Source organism: Eucyclogobius newberryi, unplaced genomic scaffold (assembly GCF_026437365.1).
Source record: "Eucyclogobius newberryi isolate DKJ021-1_F unplaced genomic scaffold, fEucNew1.0.hap1 SCAF_3, whole genome shotgun sequence".
NCBI classification, from domain to species: Eukaryota; Metazoa; Chordata; class Actinopteri; order Gobiiformes; family Gobiidae; genus Eucyclogobius; species Eucyclogobius newberryi.
Window position 1 is genome coordinate 7,470,186 of NW_027315945.1, and position 13,594 is coordinate 7,483,779.

The window sequence follows — 13,594 nt, forward strand, 5'->3', positions numbered from 1 at the left end:
AGAAATAACCAAACAAGATTCACAAATGTGGAAGGTTCATTATCCTAGTATATTTATCAAACTACACCTCAAAAGCTGCACCCTAGTGACTTTATATGCCCTAATTCTTTTTACAAATTCTTAGCATCGTCATCTGAAACCCAGCTCTTTTCCCATTAACTCTTACAACAATTCCTTGACATAAAAACAGTAAATAAAAAAACAAAAAAAATCCTCCTTTATCTTTTCTTCTTCTGTTGTCTTAGTGCTTTCCTTCTCTTCTGGATCATATTGTGCAGTCTTTCAACCCCGTCTTGCAGACCATCGCCAATAATCGCACAAGTCGGCTGCAAGTGCCAAGGAGTTGTGGGCCCTAGTTCCTTCAATGCCAACAATTTCTCGATCTCCTCCAACCCTAAGGCGTTTCTTAAATCCTGCTTGTTAGCCAACAACAGTATTGGAACGCCTTGGTTTTCCAACGTTTTGGCAATTTTATGGAGTTCCGTTTTGGCCTCCTCCATTCGCTCTGCATCAACAGAGTCTACGACAAAAATAATTCCGTCCGTGCATCGCGTGTAGGACTTCCAGAGCGGACGAAGTTTCTCTTGTCCGCCCACATCCCAGAAATGGTAAGTAACAGATCTATGTCCCCCGAGCGATACTTTAACCTTCTCTGTGTTGAAGCCTTTTGTTGGGACAGTATTCACAAATTCATTGAATTGCAGTCTGTAGAGGGCTGTGGTTTTGCCAGCAGAATCTAGTCCGAGAATAGCGATATGAAAAGACTGGAAGAATGGAACATTTGAGAGAAGGTTGGGTTGTTCTGATAGTCCGTTCCCCATCTTAAGGCATGGAGAAGGACTCCGAAGATAAATTCCAAAGACTAATCCTTCAAGGTGATTATATTCCAAAAAAAAAAGAGAGTGGCGGTCATCTGAAAGCATAAAAACATTTTGTTAAACTGTTTGGCATAGGTGGAGTTCAAAAGGCAAGCAAAGGAGGTGTTATTATGAAAAAACATAAAACAGCCAGCACTATAAAGTGTTTACTTTATAGTGCTGGCTGTTTTATGTTTTTTCATGATTCAGTTGTTTAACTGAATAGAACAAACGTGACAAGAACAAGAGCATCCATTACATTATACAGCGTTTTGGAAAGGGTGTCGGTTATGCGTTGATTCAAAATGTTTTCAGTGAAACACATTTCACAAAGACGTCCAGACAATAAATAGTTCATCCATTCAGAGTGCAAAAGGGTGTTGGCAAACTTAAAAAGTGTGCATTTGTTTTGTCAAAACAGAATGAATGTATTGCAAGTATATCTTTTGGCTAAAACAGAGCTACTGAAACTTTATCTGGTGCGCTCCACATAATAACTACCTCTAGTATTTAGAAATTAACCCTGTGTTTTCACTGGGTGTTTTACTGTTGCTCAAAACACGTTTGCCATGCGTAATGTGCGCACATTTCTCCAAACCCCCTTTGGCAAAGCTGTGCCCCCCTAACAAGGGGTGCACCCTCCACTTTCAGAAGTTCTGGGCTCAAATGTCTCATAAACACAATGCAAACTTGGTTGACTAGATCTTAAATTCTACGTTTTTGTTTATTCACACAATGCATTAATGTAATGACTAATAGGAATGCAATTTAACACAACTAAATTAACACAAATGTTAGCAATTGATTATGTTAGAGCTGAAAGAAAGGTAAAATATTTCCAAACTAAACTATAGTAATGATAAGTGAGGAGTTTTTTACTAAGCCTAAGCCGTTTTAGATCAATATTGCGGTCTACATTGAACAACATGTAAAATGATCTACCAAGACTCACACACACACACCCAGACACAGAGTACCAGGGGAAAAGAACATATGTCCTCTTTAAGTATTCTTGATAGTCCGACAAAAAAAGTCTCTTTGCATTCAAATTTACACCCAGCTTTGCAGTGGTTTGTAATTCTACACTGCACACTCACCACCCAAATCTGAAACATGATGCCCACTCTACCAGGTTCAATCATAGGCTCCTCTGTGTTTTCACTACATGCGTTTGTTGTTCAGGTAGTAAGGGTAACGAAAACTATCAAGTTACAAGCTACAGAACTGAACAATGGGTGGATATCGAATTATGCTGACGCAAGACAGAAATGCTAATGTGTGTCTATTGTCCTTTCAGAAACGTGTTGAGAAAAGTCTAACAAAGACAATTACTGATTTAATTATTATACTCTACAACTTGGATAGCAATTTGTAATCTACAGCTAAACGCTGACGCATTGAGACAAAAAACAGAACAAAATGTGAATAGCTCCACATGAACAGCTGAAAAGTCTGTGCACGTTTGCCGTCAGCAGCAGTCGTTACCCACCGTTTGCGCCTCGAATGTGTAAATCGCAACGTAATTTCCACTTTAAATCGATCTTATCCCGAGTAGAAATAGATCGCCACATACAGTCCAATTCCACTTAATAATATCCCATCTTGATTCGAAAAGCTCTGGCCTCGCCCAGCATTGGTTGCCTCCACTGTGTCTGTCCGTGTCGAGAACTCGGAGAGGCAGTGTGGCGGCTGCTGTGTCTGTGAGCTGTGTCAACGTACACGCCTACTTACGCAAAACACGCAGCTGCTATTGGCGCGTGGGGGGGACTTTCTGACAGCTGATTGGTTTGAGAAGATGTCACTCCCAGGACCCTATCATGCATAAAGTCACCCGTTGGTTTGCGCTCTCAACATATTCCTTTATTTTTTTATTTTTTTATTGTCAAATATCTTTATACAATTTACATTTTACATTTATGACAGAACACTATCAGTTAAAGGAATGTCAGGGGGGGAATTACAATTACATATCAAAAACATTCTGTGACATACAATTTTCATTCGTAGAAATGTTTTTTTTTGTTTAAACTTTTGGAAATGGTGAGCAAATATGATTCAATTTGTTTAATAATGACAGGGAAAAAAATGGATACTGATGATGAAAATGTACATTTATGAATATAAAATTTGCTAAATATAAGAATTTACTGAATTGCCATTTTCTTATAATAGTCCACTTTTGTGTCATGAAAACCAAAAATGATATGTTCAAATTTTAATCTAAAGTTGGGTTCAATGTGACGTATTATAAATTGTAAACAGTCTTTCCAAAGGTTTTAATAATAGTGCAATTTCAAAAAAGGTGACTTTGGTTTCAGGGTATTTTTTACAAAAAGTCAAACTGGGGTCAATGTTTTCTTTATCATTAAGATAAGATAAGATAATCCTTTATTGTGCCACATGGGGAAATTTCATTGATGCAGGTAGATACAGAGGTAGATACAGAAGAAAAGAACAGATCACTTATAGGAAGTTTGAAAACACTCTCAGTAGAAGATCTCTTATAAACAAAAACTCCAATTATTTTTATTTTTGGGAAAAATAATAAAGATAAAAATAAATAAATACCAATACATGTGATCACGACAGTAATTGCACATGAATATGTGTCGCGACAGTAATTGCACATGAATTGCACTGTAATTGCACATGAATCACGACAGTAATTGCACAGTAGGACTAACAGTGTTTGTTTAAGTCTGCAGCAGCAGGAAGGAAAGACCTGCGAAATCTCTCCTTCACACAAGGAGGGTGGATCAGTCTCTCACTGAAGCTGCTCTCCAGAGCGGACAGAGTGTCCTGCAGGGGGTGACACTCATGGTCAAGCATAGATGTGAATCTAGCCAGGACCCTTCTGTCCCCCACCTCCTGCACCGAGTCCAGAGCACAGCCCAGGATGGAGCTGGTCTTCTTGATGACTTTGTCCAGCTTCTTCCTCTCCCTCTCTGTGATGCTGCTGCTCCAGCAGACCACACCGTACAGGAGGGCTGATGCCACCACAGAGTCGTAGAAGGTCTTCAGGAGTGGCCCTGTCACCCCAAAAGACCTGAGTCTCCTCAAGAGGTAGAGCCGACTCTGGCTCTTCCTGTACAGTGCGTCTATGTTATGAGTCCAGTCCAGTTTGTGGTTCAGATGAAAACCCAGGTACTTGTATGAGTCACTCTCTCAATGTCCCTTCCCTGGATGTTCACTGGTGAGGGGGCAGTGGAGTGGCGTCAGCGGGAATCCACCACCATCTCCTTGGTCTTCCCCGCGTTGATGAGGAGGTGGTTCTGTCCACAAAATCCTGTGCCCGTCCTCTACTCCGCATCATCGTCGTCCGTGATGAGTCCAATGATGGCAGAGTCGTTAGAGAACTTCTGCAGGACACAGCTTTCCGTGTCGTATCTGAGATCTGCAGTGTAGAGAGTGAAGAGAAAGGGCGCGAGGACGGTGCCCTGGGGCGCCGTCACACTGCAAGTCCGAGTGTCAGACACACAGTCACGGGCTCTCACAAACTGGGGTTGGTCTGTGAGGTAGTCCAGGATCCAGGTCGTACTCCACACCAGCCGTCTCCAGTAGCAGCGGTTGGATGTTGTTGAAGGCGCTGGAAAGATCGAAGAACAGGATCCTCACAGAGCTGCCAGGTTTCTCCAGGTGAGAGAGAGAGCGGTGCAGCAGGGAGATGATGGCGTCCTCCACTGCCAGGCCGATGCCAGGCCGGTATGCAAACTGCAGCGGGTCCATGGCTGGGCTCACGGTGGAGCGGAGGTGGTCCAGGATCAGCCGCTCCAGTGTCTTCATCAGATGGGACGTAAGGGCCACCGGCCTGAAGCTGTTGAGGTCTTTGGCGCGCGGTGTCTTGGTCACAGGTACCAGACAGGAGGTCTTCCAGACCTGTGGTACCACCCTCAGCTACAGGCTCATGTTGAAGACAGGCTCCATAACTCCACACAGTTCAGCGAAAGGACTTAAGGAGCCTGGGGCTGATGCCGTCAGGTCCTGCTGCCTTCCTCACTTTAATCCTCTTCAGCTCTCTCCTCACCTGTGCTGCTGTGACAGTCAGTGGTTGGCAGGGGGACTGTGTGCTGTGGATGGGTGAGTCCAGGTGAAATGGGGAGCTGCTGGGCCGAGGCAGAGGTGTGATTAGGGGCGGGTGCAGGGCATTGTCCAGCTGTGGAAGAGAGAACATGCAACTGTGCAGGCGGAGGGGTGGGTTATTGATCATATTTAGGAAGTGAGAATTCAGTTCATTCACCCACTGTAGGTCCCCCTCCGTCTGGACAGGGGGGACTTTTAAGCCTGAGATGGTTTTCATCACCCCACACTCCCTGAATGTTCTGCTGCTGTAGCTGATCCTCCTTTCTCTTCTTTTAGCCTGCTTCTGCCTCCCTGATCTTCCTCCTCAACTTCTTCTGCACAGTCCTCAGCTCCTCCTTGTTCCCTGAATTGAAGGCCCTCTTCTCCTTCAGCAGAGCCTTCAGTTCACGGTTAATCCATGGCTTATTGTTTGGAAAACACTGCACCGTCCGAGTTATTATGTAGTCCCTGATGCACTCTGTGGTGGTGTTGATGTGTATGATGTGGATCATAAAGCTCAGTCCAGACAGTGGTGCTGAAGCAGTCCCTCAGAGCCTCCTTGCTCTCAGCAGACCACCTCCTCACCACACGGGGCACCACAGGCTGCCTGTGCACGATGAGTTCATACGCAGGCCACAAGGTTGTGGTCCGAGCTGCCCAGGGGAAGGAGGGGGGAGGAGGAATAAGCCTCCTTGGTGTTGGCAAAGAACAAGTCCAGTGTTTTGTTGTCTCTGGTGGGGCAGGTAACTGGGTGTATGTTGGCAGAACTAGTTTGGTCGTCTTATTCTGCAAAGACCTAACGTTTCCCGTGACGATGGCGGAGAGTACCGGTCTGTAGCGCCCATGCTTTTTCCTGAGTTAGCGTCCCGCTCGCCGACTCCTCAGTGTTTTTTCCGTAGCATATCAGCCGGGATAGCGTGCAAAGTTGAATCAAAGCGGGTCCAGCGCGTGTCAGCGATCCCCGTCCGTACAAGTAAAAGTACAAAAATATTTACAAAAATACTATAAATAAAGCACAGAAAGTATGAAAGGGAGAGAGAGCGTTGCAACAGGCAGCCAGCGGACGCCAGCGCCGGAAGTCGCGAGGAAAAACTTTAACATCTATTGCAGGCTTTTATGTAGTAAGCTTAACTTAAAACTTTGAAGTTTTAATTAATATTTCACAACTAATCAATCACTTTCATATTCTAACATTGTTTAGGTTTATAATACACTTTTGGATTCCCCCACCCCAAAAAAAATACATAATATCCTAAAAAAATGTTCTATAACAGAACTTTATAATACCTATTTAAATTAGGACAAAATACCTTTCCTGGACATTCCTCCTTGTGGATGGCGTCCCACAATGTGGCGTTATGCACATATTCCGTAGCTATGAGAAATGCTTGGCCCGCCTTGGCCACTGCCATCATGCGCACTATATTTGGATGGGAAAGGTGTCTATCAAAGAAGATAAAAACAAAAGAAATACAATACATGAGGTATAGCAATATGTACATCCAATTCAAGACAATTTAATGCCACTGGACAATTTATGCTTTTGACACAGGGGAACTATGTCGATTTTATTATTTGGGGTCTGCAACCTGCTTGACTCAATATAATCATTATTTAAAGACATAATATGGCTTTCTAATAAAAATACAAATGAGTACCATTTTGTCTATATCTAGAGCTTACCTAGAACTGCGCAATTTACAGCTTGACATTTTATACAAACTTTTAGTCACAGGGATTTTCAGACTTGATTTACATTGCGTGCCTTTGACAGATTTTGAAAAACTGCACGCACAAAAAGAAGACTTAATAAACAAGTCAATTCCATTCTACAAATGAGCAGGTGTATACAGTGAGGAAAATAAGTGAGAATTTGAAATTTCTCCCACTTTGAAATTATGGAGCGGGCTTAAATTTTCATCATAGGTGCACTGTGTATCCCCCAGCACTATTTAGCGTGGCAGGCTGGCCGATACGCCCTTTTCCTGAATCAATCAAAAGCCGCGTCACAGACCGTGGTAAAGTGTCCCTCGGTAAAGTGGCCCGCCTTTTAAAAGGCGATGGTAATGTGGCCTGCACGAGAAAAGCTGTTAAGCATTTTGCTTGTTAATTACAGTAATCGTAAAAACAACGGCAGTGGTATTTGTGTTTAGGGACTGAACAAAACATCGAGACTGAAATCAAAGTTTGAAAAACAAAGTTCATATTCATGTTAAGTGTAATTCTTTGTTAAACAGTGTTCAAATTTGCCTATTACATATACTGCATGGATGTTTTTCTTAAATCATTGATGTCATATTTTACTCCTAGGGTAAACGATGCATAAGTATAGCAATAATAAAATAAAATATAGCCGCAAGCGGCAATGATCGACCCTCGCCACACCGCCGCCACGCCGCAAGAGGAGGGGGCGCTAACGCGCCCCAATTGTCCTTTTATTACGCCTACTGCTGAATCTGTGACGCTGTCACATCTTCTCCCCTTTGTTTTACCATCAAAAAGCTATTTTATTTTGAATTCTTGGCAAAATGTGCGGCTTTGCCGCACAGACACCGTGACTCTTTGAATGAAAATGTGGATAACTTTTGATGGTCCTGAAGATGAGTCTCACCAAATTTCAGGTTAATAGGGCTGACGCCCTGGGAGGAGTTTGTGAAAGTCTAAAGTGTAAACATGTTCTGGCGATTTCCCCATTGGAATAACATGAAAGGTTTCGGTCATCGTTACGGCAACGCCATAACAATTATGACATGGGTCTCATTGACTTTTTTGATGGGGATGCTAAAATTGAGTTGTGTGTCAAATTTCATATAATTTCGCAAAACTAAACATTTAACCTCCATATAAAATCTGTAGGGGGCGCTGTGGCGCCAAATGAATTTATTTCACTTCAAGTAGGTTTAGGGCAAAGAGTTTAACAACTGATTCTAATTTGACGCAATTCGGACTTTATCTGCGCAAACGGCAGAAATTTTAAATATGGGAGATTTCTGAAATTCTAGCTACAGTTTGCGGCTTCGCCGCACAGAGACCGTGAGAGGTATCAATGTAATTTGGATAACTTTTGATGTCCCACTCCTCAGTAGCATTTTCACCAAATTTCAGCTTTTTAGGGCCAACGCCCTGGGAGGAGTTCGTAAAAGTACGACGTTTGGAAAAACTCCGAAGTCATGTTTAGCCATTTTTGAAGCAATATGGCCGACATTTGGTTGGGCGGACGGCGTTGCCGTAATAATATTTTTTACTTCTCTTGTCACCATCTACCTCTGCGCCAAATTTCATGATTCTACGATCAGATTTTTTTTGGGTCATTTCCCATCTCTCAATGCATTTTTGGTACATTTGGGGGCGCTGACGCGCCAATTTTTTTAATTTTAGAAAAGGGAAATAGCCAGAATGTAGAGAGGCACGATTTTTAGAGGCGTGCAAATTTTTGTGACTTTTCGTCAATGTTCACTGGGTGAAAAATAGGGGGGTTGGTCCCGAGAAGAAGAAGAAGAAGAAGAAAGAAAGAAAGAATAATATTCCGATGCGAAAACAATGTTTCCCATTTTTCAAATATCATAAACTATACATTTTCGGAAAGCGCTCGCGCTTTCCTACCTCATGGTGTGGGTCCCTGGTCACTGACGGGTACTTTCGATAATTTTGAGTGGGCTCCGCCCACTTTGTGTTTTTGGCCCTCTATACAGTAATAATGTTCAATTTTTGCCTTACATGCTTATATGCACGGAACATGCAAGAGATGGGGAACGTATTCGTGAGCTACTTAGCGCAAATGAGTGCTTTATATGGGGATGACGACCGCTTCGCGGTCGTCATCCCAATGTAAAGTGCTCGTTTAGTGCGAACTTTTGCACGGGCTTCGCCCGTTTACAACGGTAATGTTCCATTTTCCTACAACTAATTAGTATGCACGGGGCGTGCATGAGTGGAGGAGTGCGTTAGTGAGTGTTTGGAAGTGGGCGAGCGCTTCGCGCTCGATTTTGTGCGCACTACGTGCGCACTTTCGCAGCCGTGCTTCGCACGGCCTTACGAGATTAATAGGCCTCTCGCCAGCTTGTGGCGCTCGGGCCTAAATATAATAAATACAATAAGCTGGACCACATTACCATCAACTCCTAAAAAGTGGACTACTTTAACGCGGTCGACACTGCCCTAATTAATCTGTTGTGCATAGCGGCCGATAGTTCAGTAAAGTAAGCGTCACATTCACAGATTCGGATTTCCGAGGTCATTAGCTCCTAAACGCAAAAGTATTTTCAGATCATACACGTGCCAAAATACTCACATTTACAAAGCCAAGAGACTACAACCTTGTTTTTTAAAATCAGATGCGTTTTTGGGGTGCAGCAAATTACACTACTCCAAATGTCGGCGGAGACGAGCGCTCAAGAGACCATCATCAAAAAGCAAAACCAAAAATGAAAATGTTTTATAGCTGGAATTGAACATCAATTAGAGCTATAGAATTTGAATAACACTATAAAAACACCATGATGGACACCACAAAAACCTTTATTTTTCCATATGAAACATAATTTTTGTTTTATTTATGGAATGTAATTTAATATTGAAATTAATCTTCAATTACTTTATTATTTATTGTAGGGTCCCTTAAATCACAGTACTTATTAATAATGACAATATATATCTACTACAACCTTTAATTTACCCAGCAGAAGCCTACAACATGTTGTTATGATTAATGATTTTGGATATCAATCTTCAATAACTTTTTTATTATTAGATGTAGGGTCACCAAATTAACGGCACTTATCAATAATTGAAATATAAATACCTTTTATTGACTTGTAGCACTACCCATCACAAATCTAGCATGTAAATAAATATATTGTTGTTTGACAAAGTATTCTTTATTTGCTTGTGTGCCTCTTTTAAGGAGTAGCTATGTGCCCTTTCTGTAGGGAGGTTTGCCCTTTTTTAAAATCCCACTTCACCCTTCTGAAATCCTGGGGGAAACACTTCCACCTTTCCACTGTGTACCATGGAGTATAATTGCAAACCCGAATCTAAAAAATTAAAAGATTAAAGTCATAACATTGACATTAAAGTCATAATTGCATCAGATTACATTCGAAGCAAGAAAAAATGTCTAAATTTACAAAGATATTCATAACATTTGGTCTGTTAAGCTGTAGTTTTATGTGAAAACATTTGAAGTCATGAATACAGTATTACGAGATAGGCCTTTATACCATGTCGTACACGCTGAAATAGAAGGTAAAAATTTCCAACCCTCCATATTTTACATGTGGGAGAACTTGCAAAATCACAGGGTGTTCAAGTACTTTTTTTACTCACTGTATTTCATGTTTTAGTTCAATACAGTAACTAAAACTGCAACTCCCTCCTCACTGGCATCTCCTCCCATTCCCTCCATAGACTCCAAATGGTCCAAAACTCCGCTGCCCGCCTCCTCACCCACACCCGGTCCCGTGATCACATCACTCCCGTTCTCCGCTCTCTCCACTGGCTCCCCATCAAGCAGCGCATAAACTTTAAAATACTCCTCCTCACCTTCAAAGCTCTTCACCACCTTGCCCCCCCCTTCCTGTCTGACCTCCTCATCCCCCACCGCCCCACCCGAGCTCTCCGATCCTCCTCCTCTCTCACCCTGACAGCACCAACATCCCGACTCAAAACTTTTGGCGACAGAGCATTCTCCCGAACAGCACCCCGACTCTGGAACTCCCTCCCCCAACCTGTCCACCACTCTCCCTCACTCACAACATTCAAATCCCGCCTAAAAACATACCTCTTCACCCAAGCCTATGACCTCCCCTACCCCTAGCCTCCTCTACCCCATTGCCTACACTTCTACCCCCTGTTACATCCCCATCTTTTTCTCTCTACTTCTTCTGTCTTGTTCATTTTATCTGTTTATTAATGTGTTCTGTACGTGTTGTCCCCCCTGTCTGTAAATACCCCCCCCCTTTTTTATTATGTTCAGCGTCTTTGGGTCACTGAAAAGCGCTATATAAATAAAAGTTATTATTATTATTATTATTATTATTAAAATGAAAAAAATTACAGAACTTGGAAATGCCACAGTGAAATCCAAATTCAGTCAAATCGGCATTGATACTGTACATTGGTACTTACAGGCAGACCTTCACCTCGTGCAGTACATCTTTTTCACGCACCCCCGTTCCGATCTCGATAACTTTTATCGCCGTTGGGGTTTCGTACAGGGAACCTCTGTACACCTTTCCAAAGGTCCCTTCCCCCAAAAAGTCATCTTTCTCATAATGCATCAAGGATGGATTCACAAAGGGCACCTTTGGCTCTGTTCATATGTAAATATAATGCCACATAAAAAAACATTTGAAACTTATCACATTATACACTTCAAGTTATACAATTTGTTGTTAGATATCAAAATCTTTGTTAAATTATTACCCCTTTTTACCTGATTTGTCCCTGTGCCTCTTTTCAATCACTTCGTTAATCTTGTCCTGTAACATTGCGATAAAAATAAGCATTTTTGTCTCAGTACCTTTCCACACACAGTGTTCTCGCTGGGCTGAGGGGTTTGTGCATGGCGGGTCATAGCCGCAGCAAACCCCCGCCATGCTCAAACCCCTCAGCGAGAACACTGATACATCTGTATTTATTTTAACTGTTTATTTTTATTATACGGACGACACAGCTTTCTGATTTTGATCAGAATCAGAATCTGAAAAAGGTTTATTGCCATAGCAAATGAACTTAATTCACAAACATACAAACTTGCTTTAGGCTATAAAAAAATGTTTATTTACTCTTAATTATTGATAAATGATCTCACCTGATTTTCTTCCTGAATGGATGCAAGGCCTATCAAAATAAAATGGGATACATAAATACTCACACACACACATTATCAATTTTTAAAATTTCACTGTGGGTAATTCTTTTTCTAACGTACCTGCTGGTGTTGACGGGTTGGACATTATAGAAATGGAAATATCCTGTAAAGATTACATATGTTATCAATTTTTGACACATCATCAATTAATTTAATTTCCCAGGACAATATACCATCAAACACCTATAGTTTGTTACTATGGGCCACAGTTTATACAACACTATTGGACATGGTCATGTGTAACCAGTCACAAACTAAGAAGAAAATGTCTCTGTTAGTGACTGGTTACACACATTCGTAAAAGGTTTATTTCACATGAAATCCATCATATGATTGGAATTTGATGACGAGACCAGTTTCTGATGGTAATGTTAAGAAATTGTCACTTTTTTCATAATTTTAATGTGGTAAGACAAAGTAATTACAGAGAAGTGAACCATGACTCTTAAAAGGCTGTTTTTAGTATACAATTGTGACCTGTACCAGTACCGTGTAATTAACATGTATACAGTCAAAATAAGGTAAATATTCTTGAAAATACTTGGACAAGCCATTACTTTGCTTTTTCGAATTGCCCAAATATTTACAATCCCTATGTCTAGTACTAAGTATGGAAATAGATAAATGTGTCATATTTTATACAATATACCAAGACATGTTGTATTATTAGGACTTTAAGCCATTATAAATATATTTACAGTAAGAATTATTTATTTCCCCATTTATGGATTAAAATTTAGTTTGGACCATCTTTTGTTGAAAATGGTCCAACTTTTGTTGAAGATGGTCCAAACTGCCATAGAGTTACTTGCAGCCTAGCCCACAGTCTGACCTAGGTTTACAAAATGTAAGAGAAGAAGAGTGAGACTACCGAGATCAGCAAGCTCAAAGATGTCGGTAAGCTCAAAGATGTCGGTAAGCTCAAAGATGTCGGTAAGCTCAAAGATGTCGGTAAACTCAAAGATGTCGGTAAACTCAAAGATGTCGGTAAGCTCAAAGATGTCGGTTCTGTGGGAGAAAAACATCAATGAAAAATGTCAAGACAAACTCAATTTGTCTAATTATTTACACTTTAAGTTCAGAGCAGTGAGCGGCAATGGAGAGTTGGGTAAAACAAATTCATTTTCGAAACAAAAAGCTTCTTGATTTTTTGCAATTAACGTGGTATAAAATATGCATTAAAATTGTTCATAAAAGTGAGTCATTTGTTGTTTGCTCTTACAACAGAGATTGGCTTGGTAGATCTATCATTGTAATACTTTTTGGGCCATTGTTCTTTTTGTGTAATGAAATAATAACCGGGGTTAAAAAACATCTTTTTTATCCTCGGTTATATTTTTTCTTGTGTTGTGTCAAAATCCTGTACCTTCCCATTCGCGCACGGCCATGTCGCACAGGCCCCCAGGTTCCTCTGTACTGTCCTGTACATGTACAATATAACACAAATGATGTAAAAAAAACCTTCTATAATTTGCATAAAAGTACAAAAAATAAATACCGTAAGGGTTATGGGCCCGTTGCATATGCATATATATGCATACTTGGTCCTGATGAAACAATAGAAAATAACCGGAAGTCTCATAAATGAATTAGAATTTCATGTTCACAATTTTCTTGATATCACAATACAACTATGATTAAGTCACATTTTCATCTCAGTCTGTAGGTTAAGAAGTGTTGAACTGAGGAATGTGTATGTTATCGGCATTTTACATTTAAGGGTTGGTATGGTCTCTTCGGACCATCATTTGATGTGATCAAGTCATCCTGTTTGGATGGAATTTAGAATCATCACACAACACAGGTG

The 13,594-nt window shown here is 41.1% G+C and overlaps 1 protein-coding gene across 1 annotated transcript; it reads right to left on the minus strand.

Annotated features, from left to right (window-relative positions):
- Positions 1–217: 217 nt before the first annotated feature.
- Positions 218–893, minus strand: arl4aa (ADP-ribosylation factor-like 4aa). The gene has a single exon (XM_072460815.1). It carries the CDS (start codon positions 819–821, stop codon positions 219–221), a length of 603 nt encoding a protein of 200 aa, XP_072316916.1. The 5' UTR covers positions 822–893; the 3' UTR covers position 218.
- Between the last annotated feature and the right edge of the window lie 12,701 nt (positions 894–13,594).